General features: G+C 53.3%; 5 protein-coding genes and 1 non-coding gene across 6 annotated transcripts; 2 read left to right on the top strand and 4 right to left on the bottom strand.

The window, feature by feature from the left end:
* Positions 1 to 691: 691 nt before the first annotated feature.
* QC764_508710 (uncharacterized protein) lies at positions 692 to 1990 on the bottom strand (the record flags this gene model as incomplete). Its single annotated transcript, XM_062948127.1, has 1 exon — positions 692 to 1990. The coding sequence occupies one exon, from the start codon at positions 1988 to 1990 to the stop codon at positions 692 to 694; it is 1299 nt and encodes a 432-aa protein (XP_062799533.1).
* A 1936-nt stretch (positions 1991 to 3926) lies between these two features.
* Positions 3927 to 5963, top strand: HPC2 (HIR complex subunit; the record flags this gene model as incomplete). The annotated part of the gene is made up of 1 exon (XM_062948126.1): positions 3927 to 5963. One exon carries the CDS (start codon positions 3927 to 3929, stop codon positions 5961 to 5963), a length of 2037 nt encoding a protein of 678 aa, XP_062799532.1.
* A 1307-nt stretch (positions 5964 to 7270) lies between these two features.
* QC764_508690 (uncharacterized protein) lies at positions 7271 to 9948 on the top strand (the record flags this gene model as incomplete). Its single annotated transcript, XM_062948125.1, is given in 4 exon segments — positions 7271 to 8638; positions 8688 to 9086; positions 9167 to 9724; positions 9741 to 9948. 4 exon segments carry the CDS (start codon positions 7920 to 7922, stop codon positions 9946 to 9948), a joined length of 1884 nt encoding a protein of 627 aa, XP_062799531.1. The 5' UTR covers positions 7271 to 7919.
* Positions 9949 to 10740: 792 nt separating this feature from the next.
* gap1 (RasGAP protein) lies at positions 10741 to 14107 on the bottom strand. The gene is made up of 4 exons (XM_062948124.1): positions 13514 to 14107; positions 13328 to 13461; positions 13020 to 13268; positions 10741 to 12969 (listed from the first exon to the last, which is right to left on the bottom strand). Exons 1-4 carry the CDS (start codon positions 13713 to 13715, stop codon positions 11215 to 11217), a joined length of 2340 nt encoding a protein of 779 aa, XP_062799530.1. The 5' UTR covers positions 13716 to 14107; the 3' UTR covers positions 10741 to 11214.
* Positions 14108 to 16964: 2857 nt separating this feature from the next.
* Positions 16965 to 19487, bottom strand: QC764_508670 (uncharacterized protein; the record flags this gene model as incomplete). Its single annotated transcript, XM_062948123.1, has 1 exon — positions 16965 to 19487. One exon carries the CDS (start codon positions 19485 to 19487, stop codon positions 16965 to 16967), a length of 2523 nt encoding a protein of 840 aa, XP_062799529.1.
* Positions 19488 to 20525: 1038 nt separating this feature from the next.
* On the bottom strand, positions 20526 to 20612 carry QC764_0084550. Its single transcript has one exon. It is a non-coding gene; the product is annotated as a tRNA-Lys (tRNA).
* Positions 20613 to 24721: the final 4109 nt, after the last annotated feature.

Below are 24721 nucleotides of genomic sequence, written 5' to 3'. Positions count from 1 at the left end.
TCCTTTGATGATAGGGGGTTGGGTTAAAGGGAAGGGAACTTGTATGATACAATGTGGTAATTTTGTTTTGGGGATTTGTCTTGTATATGATGATGATGATGATGATGATTTGGATGTGGATGTGGTTCTCGGTGTATTTGATGCTGGATGGGAACAAGTGTGGTTGTTTGGTGGTGAAGACACCGCGCGCGTGCTTATTGACAGGAAGCTACCTATAAATCACTCCCATGTGACGGTTCTGAATCTTGTCATCATCATCGTCATCCCTTTTCTTACTACTGCTTTTCGCCTTTCAATTCGTAATTACCACACACACACACACAGACACACACACACTCTCTCTCCCTCCACCTAACAATGTCGTGATCACCACGGTTGGTGCTCTTACTGAATGGGTGGTCCGGATATATTTAGTTGAATACCACCCGTTTTGCTGGGACCGGAAGACAAGAAACTGGACAGTTGAACTCGAGGCAGAGTTCACACCCAAAGTATGTCAGCTGCCGGGCATAGCTACTAGGCCATGCTTTTCTCCATCTTTTCGCATGTTCAACAAGTCACATGTCATTTTTCACAGTCCAGCGCTCGATTGTCTTCATATGCAGCTCCGTAACCTCGTTTGACATACCGTTTTCGCTTGTTGATGCTATTCTTTTTTGGCCCAATGATCAGCCTCTGCTCTTCACCCCATTCACATCCCCCTCCACCTCTCTCTCCAACCCCCCTTCTCAAACAGCCACAACGCCTCCGTCGCATAAGCATAACAACTCCTGTGCCCCCTCCCCTCCTCCCCCTGCACCTCCTCTTCAATACTCTCCACCACCCGATTCTCCTTGAAACACCTCCACAACCCAAACGCCAAATCGTCCTCCTCCCCTACCCTCCCACCCTCACCCTTCCCCCAATCACCCCTTCCCAACCTGTACAGCATCCTGCCCAGCGTCTGATAAGCAATACACCTCTGCGCTGGGACCTCCGATCTCGCATATCTCGCCAACTCGGGAATAGTATACCCCGCCGCCTCGGGCGCCTCACCATGGTGGTGAAGACCCTTCGTTACAGGGATTTGCCGGGATAATCTCGGTGGGATGAGTAAACCGCGAAAGTCAAAGCGCAGCGCAGAGACGGGGAGTGAGTCCTGGCCTGGGTAGTAAGGGGATTCTTTGTCGGCGGCGGATCCCGGGGTTGGGATGGGGGCCATCCAGGCGAGCTTGGAGGGGTCGGCGGGGAGGTTGGGGAAGAATTTGGAGTGCATTTTCTCGAGAAAGTCCGGGTCTTCGGGGTCGAGGTCGGGGACAGTGGGGGGCTGGGGGTAGTGGGTGTGGAATGTGTGGGCTTCGTCGGGGGCGTTGGAGGGGGTTATGACGAGGTTTGGGTCGGTGGTGGTGATCTTTTTGACGGGGATGAGGTTGGCTGGGGGAGCTGGGGGAGCGGCGTCTTCGTCAAAGGTGACTGTTTTCTTGGGTTTTGTGGGATCTTTCTTGGATGGTGGTGGTGGTATGTTTTCTGAGACGTCCTCGACGGTGACTTTGGGGGGTTTGGTCGTGGTTGTTACGGGGGTTGTTTTCGCGCTCGAAGAGGGTTCTGGGGACGGATCGAATTTCGCGGGACCGGAATCGTCGAGGTTTGCGCGCCGGAGCAGCATTTGGATGAGCTTTGGATCAAGGTTCTTGAAAAGGTCGCGCTGTTCTTCCATGATCTGATCGGGCGGCAACGAGTTCAAAAGGGCGTCATTTTCCTCGGCGATTCTCTGCTTTTCTGACACCTCAGGCTTTGGTGCTGGTGGCCGCTCTGGGCCATATTGGGCTGGAGGAGTCGGGAGCATGCTCGTGTTGTTGTTCTGGCGCTGCTTCTTGAAGGCAGAAACTCGTTTCTTGGGCGCTGGGAATCCGGTCGTGGACTGGTTGGCGGGAGTCGGGAAGCTCGGGGGCTTGACCTCGTCGGGTGTGTGTTCGAGAACGTCTCGTACCTCTAGTCCGAATCCCTCCATTTTGTCGGGGGTTTTTTTTTTTTGTGTGTGTGTGTGTGTGTGTGTGTGTGTGTGTGTGTGTGTGTGGTGATGGTCGAATGGGCGAGCGTTGGTGAAGAAGTTACTTTGTGTTGATAGAAAAGGTTCCGTCACCAGCAAGTTATCCGTTATCCGTTATCGTTATTGGCCCCCCACTTTAACGAAGCTTTTGGAAGCTGGACAGGGGTGGCTGCTTATCTAATTACCCGTCACTGCTAGCGTCGATCTAAGGCCGAATGCACCGGGCCTGGTCTGTGCACGGCATTCGAAACACTCGTTCAGATGCAGGCCAGTGTTTCGCAGGTGTAGAAAACGATACTTTTGGCTATTTTTCTGAGAAACTGAGAGAAGAGACTCGCACAGAGTGGAGCGGTTGGCTGTAGCAGACCGGCGCCACAGCACGTGAAGCAGCGGAAAATTGCATCGTTAGTGCACGAATACAAGACACGCCATGTCTCGGGATCGGAAGGCACAGGGACGGATATATCGCTGCAGAAGTCTACCACGTCTAACTAGGTGTATATCTGGAATATAATCTCTTCTCCATTCTCTCACTGCGTCCCAAGCATCTTCTGACTTGTATACAGACAGCGACCGGCTTGTTGTAATAGATCGGAGAATTGAGACGGTGTGGAATTGGATGTGGCTTGTGCATCGATCAGGGATGCCCTGTGCCTGTCCCGGCACGTTTATTTTGTCCCTCAATTGTGGGTCGGACACTGCGGAGAATGTCACGCATCGTCCCACCCCGAATGCGAAACGGGGGCGGGGTACAAGATCCAGAAGTACCCTCGTACCTACCGTACCGTGTGCAGGGCACTGCAGGATACCGCAGGACCCAAGCCGCCCCGCGCGAGCCTCTTCCGCGCTCTCGGCTCTGCGACGAACCCCCCCTCTCCCCTGTCACACTTTAAAGTCACTTCCCACCGGTGGGGGACCTCTAACAGCCAGGCCTTGTGACGACAGAGAGCATTGATATTATTTTATCGTCTTCCATTTCCCAGCCAGAGCAACCAAGGCATTTCCCCCTCCGGTCACCCTACTCCCTCTATGAGTGGTTGGTCAGGCGGTGGCCAGCTGCCAGAGAGGCAATCCCATCACCTAATCTGATATCGGCAAACCGTCTGATGTATCTGATGACTGCGTTTCCCTCTTTTGGCCGTTCGCTTGGCTCCATCACTGGCTGGACTGGCAACCTGGTCTGAGTGTTCTTGTTAATGGTGTTTAATTCGTTTTTTTCCAGAACAAATGTCCCTTTGGTGGTCAAGCCCCGGTTTTCCCTCGCCAGCTGCAAAGTAATAAAAAAAAAGTTCCAAAACAGAGCCCATCCCCGTCCTGCTCCTCGCCGCCCAGCACCCCAAAATTTCCTCCTTTTCTCACTCTCTTTTTCCACACTTTTTGCAGTCAACAACCACCACAAAAGAATCGACTCCCATCAGTTTCATTGACGCCTGGTGTGCCTGCATCGCGCAACTATCGTATTTCGATTCCCGCGTATTTTCCGAATTGATCCATACGCTTTTGACCGCTGCATCCCCCCAAACAGCCCGGACACCGCCCATTTTGTCGCCGACCGCTGTCTCTTTTGCAGCGCCCTTGGCGGGTGAAGGCATTCAGACGCAGCAAACTCCACCCGCGACACAACAACCAACGGAGGAGACGCTTGGACCAACCAACGCCTCCGCATCCCAAACCGGTGCAAAGCAAAAAAAGGGGCCAATCACCAGCTGGTTTTTATATTTAGTTATACGTTACCTTGAACTTGTCCATCTTTATACCGATACCGATACCGATACACCACCATACGCATACGCCTTTGAGCTACTTCATCTTTAAACCCAACTGACCACACACACAAAGGGGGTTTTTGTGCAGCTTGTAGGGGGCACGCCCAGTGGAGGAGGATCAAAACACCGCGATGCAGCAGTATCACAGCTCATCACCCTCCCTGTTGTCATCACCGCCTTCTGCCATTTCCGAGCCTGGATCGCCCACTCGGATCATCAACGCCACCAGAGCCAACATTGAAATGGACGAGATCATTGTCGACCCCGGGTCAGCTGCCAGATTCGGCATTATGCAGCAACAGGTCCAGCAACAGCAAGCCTCCGAGTACCCGCCCGGCACACAACTGACCGCCGCCGGCGTTCCTAGGAAAAAGCCGGGCCGGAAGCCTGGTAGCACAGTCAAGCCGAAGGTCGCACCTGATGGGACTGTCGAGCCACCCAAGCAGCGTCGGCCGAGGAAGCCCAAGGACCCCAATGCCCCGCCTGTCCAGAGGAAACGCAAAGCCGCTCTTACCGAGAGCAATGAGACAAACTCGGAGATGGATGCGCGGGCTGCCTCTGGTCCCCCAGCAGCAGCAGCAGCTCGTCAGCCCAAGATCACAGAACTCACCTCGATGCGCATGTCGTTGGACGGTGGCGCCGGCTTCGTCCAGACGCCGCCCAAGAGAGAGAGCATGACCTCGATGCAAATGCAGAATCTCCTCAACAGCGACGAGCCACCTCCACAGCCCCAGCCGACGGCGCCTGCCAGGCAGATGTTTGATCCCATCCGAGGCAACTATGACCCCATTAGGGAAAGCATGGTATCTCGCGACCCCTATGGCACCGGAGGTCCGCTTGGCTCCCCTCGCGCGCCTGCCCAGGCTCCCAACAGGGCCAGCGCATCGCCATCTATTGCCAGCCTAGTCGATCCTCCGACCTCCATCATCTCACCCAGACCGACGCAATCGTTTACAACAACTACTTCGCAGCCGCGTTTCCAGGAGCCATCATCAGTCCCTGCTTCTCCGGCCAACCCCGTCCTGGCCACCCCCGCTACCATGCCCAAGCCCACATTGGCCGAAGCCAGACGTCCCCCGCCGCCACCTCCGGCGCCTGCATCCGTTAGCAAGCCAGAACCCAAAATGAATTCATTTACCAGCATGTCGTCGATTCCGAGCGGCTCCTCGCTTGCCGCGGTTGCTGCCCCGCCCGCGCCTGTCCAGAGCAAGAAGATCGCGGCTGTTGTCCAGCAAGAAACAAAGGCCAACAAGAAGGCGCGCAGCAGCACCAGCAGCTCGCCAAAAATCAACGGAGTCAAGGAGAAGGACTCGCTGCCGCCCCTTCCAGCCAGCGAGCGCTCCATCTTGGATTTCGGGAGGGCCAAGCCCGGCGAGGAGGTCGAGCCGCCCAGCATCGCGCTTCACATCCCGCTCAAGCAAGGTGAGAATAACAAGTATGTCAACTTCATGCGCATGGCCGAGGAACGCTACGGATGGGACGCTTTGCACCCCAGATTGGCTGCCTCGCGGGAGCGCAAGGCTCTCATCGCAGCTGCCACGGCCGCTTTGGAGAAGGAGAAGAATGGCAGCGGCCGTGACACTGGGGACGAAATGGAGGAAGACCTGAGCGAGGCCGACAACAGCAATGTGGAAATGGGCGGCATGGGCAACGGAAATCCGGCCAGCGGCCCCGAAGCTGCTCCTGCCAAGCCGGCGAGGAAGAAGCGGAATTTCAAGGAGGACGAGTACGACAAGGATGATGACTTTGTGGATGACTCTGAGATGCTCTGGGAAGAGCAGGCAGCTGCGAGCAGGGATGGATTCTTCGTCTACAGCGGACCTCTGATCCCCGAGGTGGAGAAGCCTGTTGTGCCCGAGGGACCCCCGAGACGCGGTCGTGGTGGACGTGGAAGAGGATCCAGGGGTGGTGCTCGTGGCGGTGGCGAGAGCGGACGGGGCCGAGGTGGCGGGCCCGGTTCGAGAGGCGGCACCGTGAGGAAGCCAAGAATCACGAAGCTCGAGAAGGAACAGCGGGATAGGGAGAAGGCGGAGAGGGAGGCGCTGGCGCAGATGGCGAGCAAAGCCGGTGCGACGACACCGGGTCCAGCTGCGAACACGTCTCCCGCTGGTGCACTTAATCTGTTGACACTTACGCCTCCGGCGGCTGGAACAGGTGTCACTTTGTAATATGGGCGACATTTTTCTTCTTTTCAACTGTCAAAGTCATCATCACCTGACGCCGAGTTTGCCAGCGCTGGGGTGTGGGGAGTTTATCTGTTTATTTTACATTAATCGCAAGGGTGTATGTATTGTTCATCGGTGGGATGTGGGCGGCGACCTGGGCGTTTGTTTTGGAGGGGGTGTTTTTATGGTTGGAATGAACAACAGCACTTCGCAACACGCAAATACGTTTACTTTTCCTTTTGGTCTCTGGTGGTGCTGGCGAGAGGGGTGTTCCGTCGGTTACGTTCGGCGAGACTCGATTCAGCGCCATACCCGTTGCTGAGGTTCGTTCGCCCAGCTTGGGCTTCTTTAAGGGCTTCTTTACACAAATTCTTGGAGCGAGGAAGGTTCGGATAGACGCTGTTGGAGGGGGATGGGTGATGAATGGATAATGTATGACATTGCTGGATGGGCTGACGGCAGGAGGAAGCCAGGGGATACACATGCATGCTCGACTGGTCGGAGGAATGGGGTCTATTAGCTTATTTGGATGCATCAACACAGCGGTTTTAATCCAGTTTCACGTCATCTTTGCCATCTTTGCCGCCACTTCTTTACACTCCAGCTTGATGGAAGATGAACAGCAATTCCGTGGAGATTGCGGTCCCCGATCACGATAGTTCATCTTTTTTTCAGTAGCCAGTTGAAACCTGTCCAGTATTGAAGTCCAGATTGGGCTGTCTAACGCCGGCTCCTCACCTACGCCCTCGTTCCCTCGATTTCACGGACGTCAACATCTAAAGATTAGGTACTGTTCACCCACCTTGGATGTGTTGTTCAGGGAGTGGTAGGTGTTGCTCCTCGCTAGACTACTCAAAGAATGAGATGTACTGTATCGACCAAAACAGAGGAGGAGGACAGCAGTTTATATTCTGGAAGACCCGTGTGCGATTTGACGCGTTTTCACTGATGATTAGAATTAGTAGCGGCCGTTGTGGTGCGTGAGGCTGGCGCCGTGGCCGTTGAGGTGGTGGTGGCCGTTGTTGGATAGATTCAGACAGTGAGCTCTGTGGTAGACGAAGAGTTTTGGATGGTCTCGAATTCGGACGAAGCTAACAACAAAGATCAGATGAGGCCATCCCAGTTTCAGACGCTTCTCTTGGCAGCGGCCCCAGAAGAGTCCCGAACTTCCGCTGCCCTGTCAGCTACCGAGGCAACGCAGGGATGGTGTGGGGCCCCGCGAAGCTGGGGTAGCACGGTGCGCCCTGCTGTCGTGCTTCTGTCACCGGCCCTGCCACCCTGCTTGGAGGAGGTATCCAGTCGGTCAGGGGGCGGGATATGGCCATGTTACTTGTCGGAAGACGACCAGACCGGCACTTGTCTCGATATCTCCTGTTGTAGGCAATGTGGTGTTGGGTGAATCTGAACAATGCCCAACATCAATGTTTGGCTCCGCAAGGACTTTCCACTTCCCCGGGTTTCCCTAACCCAGGGTGGCTTGCGAACGATATCGCAATCGAATTTCTTCCCGATTGGAAATCAAACAGGGGGGGAGTGATGATGGAGCCTGCCGATACCGCGCTACTTTAGCAGTGGTTAGCTCTCTTAAGTCCGCGCCCACCACCCGTCGCCCAGAGAAGGAAAAAAAGGAAGGAAAAAAGACAGGACGGAAATGCGGACGGGGATAACTTGCATGTGAGTGGCCTGGAAGAGAGAAGAGAGTGGATAATAAAGCTCACATCCGAGTGTGCTACTAAATACATACATACGAATTGTAATCCTCACTCAACCACCTCTGTTTAACTCATCCGCCAATCCCAATCCCGCTGTGTTCCCCAACCAAGGCATGCTGCCGAAGGAAAATAAACAGGAATCAAGGCTGTTGTGTATCCGCCGACCATTCGTATGAACATGTTCACATCTTAGGACCAGTCCTCGACATTCTCAAGCATTTCCTGGCCGTCGTGGTAGACCTTCATCATGACAGCCGACTCGCTTGACCAGAGCGCTGCCCGCGGGACATCCCACACACTTACCGGCGGCTCATCCAACAACACGACATTGGACAGCCCCCCATTCCACCCAGAAAAGGAGTCTCGCTCTCACACCTCGCGGCCCTCCTCCCGTCACTCTCACCTCACCACCACCTCTTCAGATTCCTCCAACGGCGACCCCCTATCCCCCCTCGAACACGCCCTCGGCCGAACCACATCCATCCCCCAAACCGACGCCATCTACCAACAAGATGCCGACAACAACAACAACAACAACCACCTCACCCACACCCGCACCGGCCGCACCTCCATCACCTCTGCCGCCTCCCGCCCCCCAGACTACGAAGTCACCATCTCCACGGACGACCCCGAGCACCCCATGAACTGGCCCTTTTGGTACAGGACCTACACCATCATCACGGTCTCCTACTCCACCTGGGTTGTAGTGCTCTACTCAACCTCCTACACAGCCACCCTCCCAAAAATAATGGACGAATTCGACATCACCTCCAAACCCATCGCCACCCTGGGCCTGACAACCTACCTCCTAGGCCTAGCAGCCGGCTCGGTGATCGTAGCCCCCATGTCGGAGCTCTACGGCCGCAGACCAGTCTACCTCGTCTGCCTCGCCGCGTTTATTGTTCTCATCATCCCCTGCGGATTAGCCGACTCGTTGTCAGAGATGGTGATAGTCCGTTTCTTCGGGTATGACCCTTCCCCCCCTCTCCTTGTGTCAGCATGCTAAATCCCCCAGCGCGCTCTTCGGCTCAGCCATGATCTCCAACTCTCCCGGAACAGTAGTCGACATCTCCTCAGACAAGTACCTCGCCCTCTGCATGTCACTATGGTCCATCGCCCCCCTCAACGGTCCGGTCACCGGCCCCCTGATCGGCGGCTTCGTCAACGACTACCTCGGCTGGCGGTGGGGAAACTGGTTGGCCATCATCCTCTCCGGCATCGCTTTTGTCCTCACCTTTTTCGTCCGGGAATCCTACCTGCCCACGCTGATAAAGCAGAAAGCCGCGCGGAGGAGGAAGGAGACGGGGGATGAGAACTGGTGGTGTAAATACGACCAGCGGTCTGTTTCAACATGGGGGTTGTTGAAGCTGAATCTGTCCCGGCCGTTTGTGCTCGCGGTGACGGAGCCGATTCTGTGGTGTTTTAATATCTGGTGCCTGCCTGTCCCCCTTCCTGTTTGTCTCGGGAACATCCCCGGCTAACAATGGCCCCTAGGATATCCGTGATCTACGGCATCCTCTACCTCTGCTTCATCGCCTACCCCATCATCTTCACCCAGCACCGCGGCTGGTCACCCTCCCTCACCGGCCTCTCCTTCCTCGGCATCGGCCTCGGCACCCTCCTCTCCATCTTCCTGGAACCCTTGTGGCGGAAAATGATAAACTCCTCCCCTAAACGCGACCCCCTCAACCCGTCCCGCCCGGCACCAGAAGCCACAGCGTTGATCATGTGCGTCGGTGCTGTCCTCACCCCCATCGGCCAGCTCGTCTTCAGCTGGACCAGTCTCCCAGCCTCAATCCACCCTTCCATCTCCCTCCTGTTCGGCTCTGTCCCCTTCGGCATGGGTAACACGCTTTCGTTCATCTACGGGAGCAACTACCTCGCGGGAGCGTACGGGATATACGCCGCTTCCGCGCTGGCAGGGAACGCGGTGATGAGGTCAGTGTTTGGGGCTGCGCTGCCGCTGGCGGGGCCGGCGATGTACAAAGCCATGAGTCCGCAGTGGGCGGGGACGTTTCTGGGGGGGTTGGAGGTGATGCTGGTGCCGATTCCGTTCTTGTTTTATAAGTGGGGGGGAGAGGATTAGGGGGAAGTCGAGGGTGATCAGGCTGATGAGGGAGGAGAGGGATAGAGAGGAGAAAACGGCCGAGAGGAGGCGGAAGAGGGCGGCGCGGAGGGCGGCGAAGGGTGGGAGGGATGTTGAAGGGGAGGAGGGGGAGGGGGAAAAGACAGAAGTGGAGGAGGGGAAAGGACGGGGAAGGGAGATGGGGGTTTAGGGGTATAAGAAAAGGGTAGGAGGTAATGCACGTAGGAGGGGGATTTATGCCTGTGTATATAATCGCAAAGACGTACTTGGATATCTGGGCAAGGAAGAGAAGTATTCATGAACAGGAAACACATCCTCATATTGAACTCTCTGCCGTCAAAGGCTATCCATTCAAAAATTGCTGGGGTATCTCACCTCCATCACCACCATCTCTTCACCCATCACACACTCACCTCTCCCCAAAATCATCACACAGCCAACCGCACACGCAAACCAAAAGTATTCATCAACTCAACAACAACAACAACAACAACAACAACAAAGCGAATCCCTTTCATAAAACATCAAAAAGCACAAACAAAAGAAGAATAAACAAAAAATATGGCCTAATAACAACACATAATTCGAACCTGTCCAACCCCCAACTTCAATCATTCCATTTTTGCCGTGTACAACAATCCAACTTCAACTTCCGGACCAGCCAGCCGCAACTTTATCACCTCCTCCTCCCTTACAAGAGTAAACACAAGACAAGAAAAAACTATCGTACCAAACCTAAGTTGCAGCTTCTCCCACGCCTCCATCTCACACGGCAACTCCAATCCCCCCTCCTAGAGCAAGTAACAAAATAAACCAAAACAAAAAAAAGGTATCATCATCCTTCATCCCTTCCCCCCTTCCCCGCCTCCGTCCCCAATCCTCGCGTATGCATTCCCCCCCCCTTCCCCAGCCCCGATATGATTCCATGCAATCAATTCAATCGTTGGTGTTGTGTGTTGTGTGTTGTGTGTTTATGTGTGTTTGTGTGTTTGTGTGTGTGTGTGTGTGTGTGTGTGTGTGTGTGTGTGTGTTTTATATCATTCAGCCCTCAAGTGTGTATCGTCCTCATTACCCACCACCATCACCACCCCCAACAACCCCCAATCTGAACCACCCCTCCATAAATTAGATTAGATATCAGCCAGCTGACCACAAAGACTGTATAATACGCAAGTAGGTCCCATGGCTAAGGTATCACATCGTTAAAAGCAGAAGACAAGGAAAGAAAAACAAAGACATCGCCGTGGGCGCAGGCTAAGAACCGCGCGAGAGTGGAAAAGCAAAAAAAGACCAAATGTGCAGCTGAAGCAATCGTCACCAGAAAACCAAAACCAAAACGCAACGAAAAAAAAAAAAAAAAAAAAAAAAAAGGGAAAAGAAAACAGAGCGACAGTGGTATCAACGGTCAACCTCAAAAAAAAAAAAAAAAAAACGCCTTTCCCCCCCCCCTACTCAACTACCACCCCTTCTTCCTCGCAAACCTCTTGTTCAACAAGGCCAGCACCTTTGGCACATTAAACTGGACATACTCGAGATCCAAATCGTCCTGGTTATCCTTTTGCATCTCCAGCAAGTCATCCAGCTTCAAATCAAGCTCCAGCAGACCTCTATTCCGCCCCTTGTAGTGAAGCGAGATGACAAAGGTTCCTGGCAGCGGGCTCGTAAAGTTAAAGTAGATGTTCGCCCTCCTATTGTCCGGAACGTTGCTCTTCTGGATGACACCCTCCTTTTCGAGCTGTTGGTGTGTGAACTTGTAGGGTCCGAGAACCTGCTGCTTCTGCTGTTTTCGTCGCGTGCCTTCGCTCTGACTCCTGACGTTGTGCAGGTAGTTCTTGTATGTTTCGAGCTGGCCGACGAGGTACGAGTTGTGATCCCTAATCGTCTTGTACACCTCCTCCAGCTTCTTGGTTTCGAGATCAACACCCTCCTTCAGGCTCCCCAGATGCTGCAGCTCCTGTTCGACTTCATCGCGCAACAGCATGAACCCGTCGCTCTTGTCCACCACCTTCAGCTCCTGCAGCTGACTCAACAGCTCCATTGCCCTGATGCCCTTACGCACCATGACCGCATCGTTCTTGCTTGTTGCTGCCGCATCCGCAATCCTCTCCAGCCTCAACGGCCTCTTAGCCACCGAGGATCCGGCCGGGATCGTCCTCAAAATCTGCACAAAGATCGACTTGGCCTCCATGAAAAACACCTCCTCTTGAGTGATGTCCAACGCGGCCGTCAGATCATCAATCGCCGTCTCCCACCTGCTGAACAGCGGCAGGTTGATCACCCTGTTCTCCTTCCTCGGCACCTGCGGCGGCGCGGGGCCCAGCTCATTCACGATGATGGACAAGTGAGAATTCGCGTCCTTGCAAATCTCCCCCTTGTGCTTGTCAATCAGCGAGTGCATGGCGTAGATCTCGTTCAGGGTAATCGACAGCTCCAGGTCTTTCTTGGACAAGGCGACATAATTATCCATCTCGAGGCTCTCGTAGAAATCTTGCACTTCGCACAGGTCCAGCATAAACTTGTTGATCCGGTCCTTGTTTTGCAGAACAAACGGCTGCAACTTGGCCATGTAGGGTTCTTTTGCGTACGATGGCTTGTTGGCCAGGTTTTGCAGCATCTTGGCGATGTAGGTGAGCGTCCTCCTGGGGCGGTCGGCCGGGGTGCCGTCGATCAGCATGTACGACTTGGGCGTGACGATGGCGGGGTTGATGAAGCGCAAAAAGAAGAAGCCACCAATCAAGGTGCAAATGACCTGGTCGTTGGCGTCTGGGTATTTTCTCTTGGTCAAGCTGCGAATCTGCTTGCAGATCCAGCGGATTCCGTAGGGCGCTTCCTCGAGGCCGTCGATGATGGTGGTCAAGAATCCGTTGGCGATCTCGGTCAGCATGGTCAGGCGCGGCTCGATGATGGCTTGAACCTGAGGGTTCTCGGCGGCCTGTTCGGCCGTGATGCCCTTTGGCAGCGAAGCCGGAAGACTGCCCGTGTCTTCTTCAATCTGTTCAATCATGCGTTCGTAAACCTTGAGCGGGTTAATTTCCAAATCCAAGTCCTTCAACTCAATCAGGCCATTGATCCTGTCAGCAAGCACTGCCTTGAGAAAGCTCTGGCCGGGACCTCTTCTGGTGTAAGTCGTCATCATTCGTGAAACAGGGGTGTTGGCGCGCAAGAGCGACGAGTACTCGGGCGTGTTGTCGAACTGATACGTGAGGACAGACTTTCTGGCTATTAGCATGGTTCGGCTTGCTCTTTCGGGCTAAGACATACCTGAAACATGGTTAGCAGCAGGTGCTCTTCGCGACTTTCGTACTGGTTTCCGTAGATGGTGAACATGACTGTCTGCAGCAGAGAGTCGATCTCGGACATGGAGACGAGTCGACAGAGGTGCGCAATGTGTCTGGGTTCGGACTGCAGGAGGAACAGCAGGTTTCCGTATCTCTGGGTCTTGTCGTCGTTGGGGAAGACTCCCTCCTGCATTTCGGCGGCATCTTCGAGGTGGCTAGCGACTTCGTTTTGCTGTGGTTGATCTTGTCAGTGATTGCAACCAATGTTGCCTCGAAGCAGAGCGAACATACCTCCTCCAACGCCATGCGATTCTGAATCAGCAGGGCGATGCGCGAGTCGAGGTACCGAACATCTTTTTCGAGCACAAAGTTCTTCTTTGACTGCGACGAGATCTTGGCCTTCAGGTCTCGCAATGTCTTTTGCGCTATTGGAAAAGGTCAGCACCCCGCCCACTCTTCAATCAACGAACCACAAACCTTTGGCAAGGTCATCTTCAATCACGAGGTCCGACTCGTTTGCTGACATGGACATGTACAGGGCGGACATGGAGTACCGCTTGGACTGGCGGGCGGACCGCGAGCCGTCGTAGGAGGACATTGTGTTCTGGCGGGATATGGGCTGGAAGGAGGAGGAGGAGGCGGTGGAAGCTCTGGAAGGTGTCTGTAACATGACAGACATTGTTGGCGCAACCGCGCCGAGGACAATTGAAGAGGAGCGCCGAGTTGATTATTTGAGTGTTGGAAGGTGATGATGTAGCAGTAGGGAATGGGACCCTCGCGCGCTGGGAAAAAGGCCGACGAGGATAGCGCTGCGGGCGGGTGCTGGGCTGTCGCTGTGTTTTGGGATTCCGGCAGTCGGCGAAGTGACCGTGCACTGGAGATGATAACAGGGGACAGTGTGGCGGTCGGTATGAGTTTGAAACGAATATACGGAGTAGGGAGACGGTGAGAGTTGTATACAGAAAGACCAAAGGGGGGCCGGATGTGTGTGTTTTTCCAATCGCCAGTTTCAATCCGTCGCTCGTGTTCGCTCGTGGTCAGAGAGGGAGGGAGAGAGACCTGGAAAACGGGGGGTCGGTCGGGGGCGGTGGGGCGGGTGGCAGCGAAAAAGAGATGCGCGCTACGGAGGAGTTGCTGTTGAAAGACCCTGACCAACTTGTTCAATGAAAGGGAAATTGGATAGATGGGTGGTAGCCCGGTGCCTGTTTTTGGGTGGCTTTGTGTGCGCGAGAGTTCGGGTGTGTGTGTGTGTGTGTGTGTGTGTGTGTGTGTGTGTGTGTGTGTCGTGCCGCTGGCAGTTGGATGCGATGATGGATGGATGAATGGATGGCCGATGATGGATGGATGTTGGCGGCGAGACGAGGCGAAGCGAACGAGGAGATGGAACTGGAACTGGAACTGGAATTGGAACTGGCACTGGCACTGGCACTGGCACTGGAACTGGAACTGGGGATGGAGAGAGAGGAAACTTGGGGGTTGAATGCGGAAACGCGTCGGGGGCACCAGTGGAGTCCCCTGTGCAAAACTAAACCTCCGGTTGGTGTTTGGAGGGGGGCCTTGCTGATTCCACAGCGTCGACCGAACTCCCCTGTTGATAGGACGGGGCAACTGGGGAGGGGTGTGGGCACTTCCAGATTGGGGATCACGGGGGGGTGGGGGCGGGCAGCTGGACCAGTGAATTGCCGGCCGCCGAGTGCGGTGCGCAAGAATTGAGCAGAAAATAAAAAATCAAATGTGAAAAACAAAATAAAAAACCTGGACAGAGGATCAAGTGATGGAAAAGGGGGCAGTGGCAGTGGGAATGCAACTGCTCTCTTTTGGAAATTATAACTGAGCAGATATGGGTTTATCGTGTCCGTGCGCGCCTTGCTCCTCCAACGGTTTTGGCTGCTGTCCCGGGCCCTCCTCCACTTCTCCAGGCTGTGATATATCAGATATGTAGAAGAGGAAAAGGGTTCGGATGATGGTTGCGCAAGCATGGTAGCATCAAACCGGGGCCCCTTGGAACCGCAGGGAAAAGGCCGCATTTCTCTGTAGTGTAGCTATGAGCTATGATATCGATATCTCTTCAACACCCCTCATCCCCGCCCAAGACTAGTGGAAGGAAGACATGGATGGATAACGGACAAAGAGGGAACATGATCCTCGCGGCCAGAGGAGGCCAACCATGGGAATGACTTGTAAGTGGTGGTGGTGGTGTTTCGGGCCCCAGGGGGGTCAGCGAATCTTGTTGTCGCAATGCCGAGAGGCACCAGGGCCCGGGACCACACGATTGGCTGGTGACCTGCCATGGTGTTCTTGGCCCTGCCCTGTTCAACACAACCGTGCCCCTCTCTCGTGGTGCCCCTCCTCCACGTTGCCTTACAAAAGGCGGTGATGGCCATTTTTTTCTCGTCACCTTCATAGCGGGGTGGTCTTCAATCTATCTGCGGAAACGATCCGCGACCGAACTTGCCCTGTCTCCCTTCTCATCTCTTGCCTCTCGCTCAGACACCCGCTCGGGCTTTTTATTGATGATGTGCATTGCCAATAAATGCAGACAGAGTTGCCAAACATGAAACATGTATCTAAATCTAAACCTCTCAGCTAAACATACCCGCCCGTCCCAACAGCCTGGAACTGCTGCCTACCAAGGATCAGGGAAGCAACACCAACAATCTCAACGCCACACCTCCACATCTGGAATCCCCAATCAATAAATATCCCGATCTCTTTTTCCCCCCCTCTCTCTCTCTCCCCTCCTCCATGTTACGGCCGTCCGGCATACCCTTTCACAAACCACCACCCTCCCTCGGCCGGGACCCGAGAGAAGGATAAATCTACAACATTTGATCTAGATCTCTCGTCGGACTGACTTGTACACAGCAGCTGTCAAAACAAACACAGACACACACACCCCCGTTTCTGTCCCTCGGTCTGGATTTGATACCAGTGACACAAAGACAAAAACTCACATCCAAAGATGAACATCCGGGGCACTTGGCTGAGAAAATTAAGGATATGACTGTCGGCGGTGGTGCAACCACACTCTTTTTCTTCTATCTTTTCTTTTCATGATACCTACCTTCGGGAACCTCTGATCCCCCCACCAATGCCCCTGTTGTAAATTTTAGGGGGGCACACACAAACACAATACATAGGTACCCTGTGTTGTACTAAGTACCCCAACCACAAACCCGTCAAAATCTCTCTCGTACATGATTATTATCTGGGGAAAAAACGGGCCCAATCCATCCATCACTCCTCACCGTCCGTAACGTACCTAGGTAGTCACCACAGCCTACTGTCCATACCACCGTCAGCGTCACAAGCATGGAACGATGTGATAAGAAACAAACAATTCGGAGAATGCCGAAGAAAGAATTGGTGTGTGACGAGGTGTCACCTGACGTTGTTGTGAGCAATTGCAACAAAGAATTGTCGGCCGATGGCCCGAATAGGTTATATACCAACCCTTCGGTGAAAGAAGACGGTGAATTATGAGGTGAAGCCCGAGGTGTAAGGTACTCTCGTACGAACAGGGGGAGGTGTGGACGGCGATAAGGGGTGAGACATTGGGGGATTGGGGGTTGTCTTACTGTTTGTGGTTGATGAAGCCCGATTTGATGATGCTGGAGAGGGGAGGAGGTTGATACCTTATTGTTGCCGACAGTGGTTGATGGTGGCAGTTTAGCCATCCGTACATAGACGATAGAACGTGCTTGGTTATCACTACATGTTCATATCTCGTTAGGTTTTCATCGCGCGGTAGATCACAATAATCAGGAAAAAAGTAAGAATTATAACATTCTCTATAAAAGGTAACCGAAACAATAACCCGGAAAAAAAAAGAAGAAAAAGAGGAAAAAACTCCAAAACCCTATCCGATCTCTCGCAAATTCCTATCCAAAAATCATCATCATCATCATCACCATCATCATTACCATCATCAATGCTTCCGCTCACTCCAGAGCCCTCGCCTCTCGCTAGGCCACACCCACCCCGTCACCTCCACCGGATCAACCCCCTCCTCAAAAGCCCTCATCTGACACCTCACCTGCTCGTTCCTCAACAACTCCCTCGCCTCGCCTCCCCTCCCCTCCAACACCCCCCCAGCCTCGCTCAACCGATCAATAGCCTCCATCGCCAAAGAAAACCTATCGGTCCCATTCCTGATCGCCAACTCCAACGGCGTGTCGATGTTCCCCTTCTCCTTGTAACCCCTCACCACCACCCCCCCTGCATTCTTCCGTCCGTGAATCAGCCGGTAGACCAACCAAGGATAGCTATGAAAGTTGAACACCACCGGTTTGTCCCCCGTGAAAATCGCCTCGTACTCGGCGTTGGTCAAACCGTGGGGGTGTTCCTCATGGCTGATCAGTTTGAAGAGGTCGACGACGTTGACGCAGCGGATCTTGAGGGTGGGGAAATGGTCAAGGAGGAGTGAGATAGCGGCGAGGGATTCCTGAGTCGAGATGTCGCCGCAGGAAGCCATGACGACATCCGGTGCCGAGCCAGCCGGGCAGGACGAGAAACCAGGCCAGATCCCGATCCCCTTGGTGCAATGAACAATCGCATCAGCCATGGACAAAAACTGCAGATGCGGCTGCTTGTCGGCCACAATAACATTGACGTAGTTCCTCGACCGGAGACAGTGATCCGTCACCGACAGCAAACAGTTCCCATCAGGCGGCAAGTAAATCCTCACCACCTCCGGGCTCTTGTTCGCCACCACGTCCAAGAACCCTGGGTCCTGATGCGTGAACCCGTTGTGGTCCTGCCGCCAGACAACAGCGGTGAGGAGAATGTTGAGGGACGGGATGGGGTGTCTCCACGACACTTCGAGCGACTTCTCGAGCCATTTGCAGTGCTGGTTGACCATGCTGTCAATGACGTGGATGAACGGCTCGTAGGAATTCAGCAGGCCGTGTCTCCCGGACAAGAGGTAACCCTCTAGCCAACCCTCACACGTGTGCTCGGACAACATCTCCATCACCCTCCCTTCTGTCGCGAGATTGCCCCCGTTGAGGTCTTCGGGGAAATACTCCCCCATCCAGACTTTTTGGGCCGCTTCATAGACGGTGCCGAGCTTGTTGGATTCCGTCTCGTCAGGGCCAAAGAGCCGAAAGTTGTTCGGGTTGAGCAAGATGATATCCCTCATGAACCGCGCCATGTTCGACATGGAGGCGGAAAGCGTCTCGGCCGGGTGGTCGACCCCCAAAGCATAATCCCTAAAATCAGGCATCCTCAACGGTTTCTGAAGCATCCCCCCGTTCGCGACCGGATTGGCCGACATGCGCCTGTTGCCAGTGGGACAGACCGCCTGTCGAAGCGAGGAAGAAATCCTGCCCCCGTTGGCGATAAACAGCCGTTCAGGCTCGTAGCTCCTCATCCAGCTCTCCAGCAGGGCGAACTGCTCCGGGTTCTTGTGCACATCCGTCAAAGGGACCTGGTGCGAGCGCCAGTATCCCTCAAGGTAGTCCAGCCCGCCATTGATCTTCCTCGGCCCAGTCCAACCCTTTGGACTTCTCAGAATCACCACCGGCCACATCGGCCTGAACGCCTTCCCCGTCGTCCTCGCCTGTTGCTGAAACTTTCTGATCTCGAGCACGCAGTGCTCGAGCGTGGCGGCCATGGCTTGGTGCATACTTTCCACATCGTCGCCCTCGACAAAGTAAGGCTGGTAGCCATACCCTCTAAACAAGTTCTCCAGCTCATCGTGGCTGATCCGAGCGAGAATGGTGGGGTTGTTGATCTTGTACCCGTTCAGGTGCAGAATCGGCAGCACAGCACCGTCGGTAATCGGGTTGAGGAACTTGGTCGAGTGCCAACTCGTCGCCAACGGCCCGGTCTCCGCCTCGCCATCCCCCACCATCGTCACAGCAATCAAATCAGGGTTGTCAAACACGGCGCCGAACGCATGGCTGATGCTGTACCCCAGTTCACCACCCTCGTGCAGACTACCCGGTGTCTCTGGCGTGGCATGCGATCCAATCCCGCCGGGAAAAGAGAACTGCTTGAAGAACTTGCGGAGGCCCTCCTCGTCTTCTGAACACTCGGGATAAACCTCGCTGTACGTCCCCTCGAGGTACGCCTGTGACAAAACAGCAGGCGCACCGTGGCCTGGGCCGGAAATGAAGATCGCGTCAAGGTCGTACTTCTTGATGAGACGGTTGAAGTGCATGTAGGTGAAGATCTGGCCTGGGGCGGAGCCAAAGTGACCCAGCAAGCGGGCCTTGAAGTGTGACTTGTCGAGGGGGGTGGTGAGGAGCGGGTTGGAGCGGAGGTAGATCATCCCCAGGGAGAGGTACAGTGACGCCTTGAAGAAGTCATTGCATTGCTCAACCTCCTCTTTTGTGAGGGGAGCGCCCTGGACTGTTGACCTGGCGGGGCCATAGGGGCTGATGGACTTGGGTTGTGGCGGTGGTGGTGGTGGTGGTTGTTCTGAGCTTGTGCTTTGTTGTTCGCCCATGATTGCAAACCAAATTGATGTTGTAAATTGTAGTAGTAGTAGTAGTAGTAGTAGTAGTAGTAGTAGTAGTAGTAGTAGTAGCTAGGATTTGAAGCTTCTAGGAAAGCTGAAGAAGGAAGGAAATAGCAGCAACGAGATACAGACCCGGTCTGTTTTATACATTGACCTACATTCTGAAGCGAGTGACGATCACGATCTGGACCATCCAGGCTTGCCAATGCTATGGCAGGGGCTCTGCACGCTCCGTATCGGGAGACAAACGCTGGCCATCTTCTTTTTCGTGTATACGCAGTGGTGGTGCTGCTGGTGGCGAGGTGAGCATCCCGCCGGGGCAGGAAAAAAAGGTGGTCTGATGGTTGTAGGCGAATAAGGGTGCTGCTGCCGCGAAGCTCCTATCGCTGAAAAACAGTCAGTCCCGGCGGATGGCTCCGAAGAACAATCTCATCAAGTCTTCAATCATCCCAAATCACCCCCTCACATATCCTCAACCTCTCCCAATCAGTGAATTCACCGAGATGAAGTCAAGATAAACATCCCAAGCTCTCCCCTAAATTCCACCGGCGGCCCCATAAAGCTATGACCACCACGCACCCGGAACCCGGCGCCTTTCGGCGCGGGGGGTGGGGGGGCAGGGACCGGGGGGCGCAGCAACAAACAGACGAACACCTGATTTCTGCAGGGTCTAGAACATTTGCTTCATCAGCCCATCTACAGCACCCCAAAGTTTCCTATCCCGTCTTTTAAGTCTCAGGGTAACAAAGACCTACCTCTTTAACTTGCCCAGTCAACGGGTGTGATGATGCCCCTCAATGCAATTATGTGATGCCTTATCGGGCCTTCTCTGACTGGTCTTTTTTGTTCGCCTCACTTTCCTTTCCCAACCGTTCCTGCTCGATTAGCCAGGCACACCACTATTTCATTGCATTTGGGCTAATCAGCACCTGCGAACAAAATGTTTGTTGAATGGCAGCTATTTCTGGCGCTTGCTATAAAGTATCAAGATCTGACTCAGTCAGGCATCAAACACTTGGTTGGCCTGCCCGGCTAGCTCAATCGGTAGAGCGTGAGACTCTTAAGGAGTACTCCGAAATCTCAAGGTTGTGGGTTCGACCCCCACGTCGGGCTCAATTCCCGGCGACACGATCGCTATTTTTTTTTGTTTATTTTTGCACAATTCATCAGCACCATTTCCCTTTTTATTTTATTTTTTATTTTTGGAATTTGCCCTTGAGAGAGAGTCAAGTTTTCATTTTTGCAACAGCTTGCTTTACTGCTATGTGATGCGGTTTCTTGCATCGGGGTTGAATAGAAAGGTACGGTGGGGCTCCGTTGCTGTGGCAGCCCCTTTTCTCCCCCTGATTTTGTTTTGCATCTCCGGCTGATCTCCAGTGCACCGCTAGAGGACCAAAACAGAAACACCACCACCCTCCATACTGTGTGGCGGAATGCAAAATGTCAAAATATTCCTTCGGATTTCTCGGCTTCTTATACCCTGTCTGCAATCTGGCCAAGTGATGAAAAGCCTCATCCTCAGGGACAGGTGGATGGGCGGCTGGTTGGTTGCGAGGGGTGTTGGGACGCAACTGATGAATTTCCAGATGATGGGAATGCCAGGGGAAGTGTTTCGGCCGCCGGTCCACCGATCTGCTAGGAGGGCGGCCGTAATGATGAGGATTGGGTCTGCGAGGGCGGGCATGATGGATGGTGGTCTTTTTTTGAGGCGGCAGGTGGGTGCGGTTGCAATACAGATAATGGATATTCGGTGTGCGCGGTGACTAAAGGTACCTTGGACGGACGTCTGGTCTGATGCAAAGGATGGAATAAGTCGTTTGTCGTGCAGAGTTTTAGTTGTTCGGTATCCCGGATACCGAACAACAACTGGGTAGGCATTCACGCCGAAATACGGGGCGGGAAAAGCTACCGGAAGGTTTGCAAGCCCGTGAGATGAGATAAGCTGTGATGGCTTCAAGCCAAGCGGAGGCCCTGGGCGGCAAGCCGAGATGAGATTACCTTCGGCTTGGCTTGGCTCATCTCATTGACCATCCTGGGTATCCATGGGGGAATACCTATTGAGGAGCTCACCAGTGTTTGCGAAAGGTTCTGCGCCAACCACCACACCAAAACTTTCTCATTATCTTCCGAGGTCGTCGGCCCCCGTCCTGCGTGTCGCCAATGTTGTCACTTGTGCCTGTGCAAGAATCCCGGAGCTGAATTGACTTTTGGTGGCTTAATTAGTTGTCACGGCTCGGTAGCACCCCCTTAGTCCCATGCATGCCGAAATTTAGGAACCGAGCCTTTCGGACTTGCCGAACTCGGGGACAGATGTCCACGGGATAGAGAGACAACTACGGCATGACCGTTTCGGACAATAGAGACGAAGCCAGGTGGAGCCTCAACACAATTTTGTGGGCGCCAACCGCTAGAGGTTTTGGTCTCGTGTTCGGAGATGCTCTCGTGTTTGACGATAGCCTCGTAAGCCAAGATATGTAGCCTTGTTGTGCTAGCATCTCGGTCCTTGACTGAGATTTGGAAATTTGTGTGAGAATATTGTCATATCCAGGTGCTCCAGAGGAGCCGACAAAATGCTCAGCAGGATTTAGATGGGGTTGAGTGGGGGGATTGGACGCGGGAGTTGAGAGACCGCCCGCCTTGCCATGAGGCTCAAAGCTAATGCCTCAGACTCTGACGGGGAGAAGATGGCTGGTGAATGGAAGGCTCACCAACGGCAAAGGTGTCATGCCGATTCCGGCCGGGGGGTGTGCTTCCCTATCGATAGCTAGGCGTTTAACGTTCAAAAAGCGCCACAACCATGAAAGTTGAATTGTTTCCACCGCAAACGTTCGACGGGCTTAGAAGTTTCGGTGCCGTTTGAGCCACATGGTAAAATACCATGGTGAATATCATATCTCTGGTGATGAAGCCGGCAGCTGCTGGCTGTAAGAGCAATGTTCTTTTCATGTCTTGCTGTTGTTGGACTTGGTTCATCATCTGCACCATGATTTCGGCCTTGATGAGGCCAAGAATAGACGGCTGGTATCTAAGTAAGAATTTTCCATATTACAAAATGTGAGGCGTGCCAGCAGAATTGCGAGAAAAATGATAGTATTGTACCGCACTGGAAGATCGGCTCCAAAGAGCAGAAATCTATCTATATCAACAAGTGACCCGTGGCCCACAGGGCAGAAGCCCTAGTAGCAACCTGACTGATATCCACCGGGAGCAGCACCTCGCGCACAAGATACCTTGGCTGTAGTTACCCACAGAAGTCGGGGGCTTTGCTCCTGTCTCCTGCCTCCTGCCTCTCGTCCTTGTGGTCCTCGTAGACCTGTATCTCCGAAAAAGGAGGAAATGTACCAGGTAAGCATCCAGAGAACTCTTGGTCGCCAAAAGTTACCAGCTTTCAGTTATAGTAAGTAGAGCAAAGCTCCAGCCACTGCTTCATGTTCATTTTACTCCGTGACTTTATGGAGCTTCGCTCCAAAAGAAACTTTGAATAACCTGAACGCCAGTAAAGTACCAAGCGCAGCCAGGATACGACACCATTAAAGTTCATGTTGGTGCCACAAGCCAAATCTTGTATGGGGTTGGAGTGTGGAATGGGCTTTGCGCCTGCCAAAGGTTACAAGCAAGCTTCAAATCTCAAGAGTATAAGATCTGAGCCCTCTTCCCTGGCGTTGGTTATTTCCTCACTGGACACGCTTCCAACATTTCCTTCACCAAGGCCTAAACTTCGAGGACCTCTTCTGTGAGCTCAATGACGGCGGGAATGTCCAAGAGCTCAGGTCTTTCCCCAAAAACAGGTGAGTATGCTACGGCCAACATCTCTCAATTCTGTGGGAGTCATATCAAGCTAATGAATTAATCCTGCAGCAACAGACGTCCAAGATCTGCGGTCAATGACCCAGGTTAATCCTCGAATTCAACAGGGGAGTGTTCTGATGTCAAGGTCTTGGACCGTGAGCTGATTAGGTGTTAAAACGACATCTGATTCTAGCTCATGGCCGCCACGTGCCGAGATCTCGAATTTGAAATGCTAATCTGTTGAAAGATTAGGGCTCACCAAACGTCTCGGGTGGGATTACGCCATGGTCGCTATGTGAAAGTGACTCTGGCAGTGTTGCCCTTGCTGTCTTCTGGAAACCCGGAAAGATCATGATCCATCGACCCGGGGCATGTGGGCGTGGCTTGAGGCCTGAGGATTGCTCAATGAGTCAATGAATATCTCAAAGATCTGATTTGATCAAAAGTCACGCCGTTTGGGAAGGAGCCATTGGATCGACTCATTGACCCTGGCGAGCTTTTGGCCCATCCCGCCTTTGGATGAAGGAAGGAACGACTGATACTAGGTATCCACGATGGCTGGTCTCCTGGAAGGACCGAATTTGTGTTTGGGGGAAGGAACTACTCGAAAGCCAGGGTTCTTGACAATCAAAATTTTCCCGAGGAAAGAACATTCCTGGATTCCTGGCCTGGCTGCAGTGGGAATACTGTCCCGTCGGGAGAGAGCTGCCGAGCAAACTCTGGGCTCATTTCTGAACTCAGCTCGTCTCGCAAGTTCATGGCATTATTTTTCGTCTATCGATACCATAGTCTCTCACAACGGTTTCTTCGCACCATATTTGGAGTCTTTTTCGATTTTATTTTCCTTTCAACACTCAAACTTCAGGAAAACAACATGGCTTGGGCATGCTCCGTTTGATTCGCGTTTCTTGTTTTATCTTGTTGAATGGGAGCAAGTGCTTTATATCGTACGTTGTATCGGTGAGATCAGTACTTCGTCCCTCATTTATGGTTACTTTTTATTTCTATTTCTAAATTCCTAGTTTTCTGTTTTCTTTTTTTTCTTTTTTTGTTCTTTTTTCTCTTTATTTTTTCTTCTTTCTTTTTCTTTTTTTTTTTGCATGCCTTTTTGCTGTCATTTTCAGTCACAGGACTCCCTTACCCGTTGCAATACCACCAAATCATTCACATGTCTTCTTGGGATTCTACCTTGGTCCAGAAAACTTTGATGGCGGATTGGCTCAGTCAGAATCTGGGGGGCAACTTTGTTCAGTTCGGAAATGGGCAGTACCACTGCGAACTGATACCTCAGAGGTAGCTTGTCTGATCTGAGTGCCGGCAGATGACGATGAGTTGCCGTCGACTTGCTCCAGACATCTCAAATTGATCAAATGTATTTAACTTGATTAGTATTTCATCTCATGTTGACAGACAACCCTTCTGCATGTGCACCA

Source organism: Podospora pseudoanserina, chromosome 5, assembly GCF_035222485.1.
Source record: "Podospora pseudoanserina strain CBS 124.78 chromosome 5, whole genome shotgun sequence".
Taxonomy (NCBI): Eukaryota; Fungi; Ascomycota; class Sordariomycetes; order Sordariales; family Podosporaceae; genus Podospora; species Podospora pseudoanserina.
This window is presented reverse-complemented; position numbering and strand designations above follow the sequence as displayed.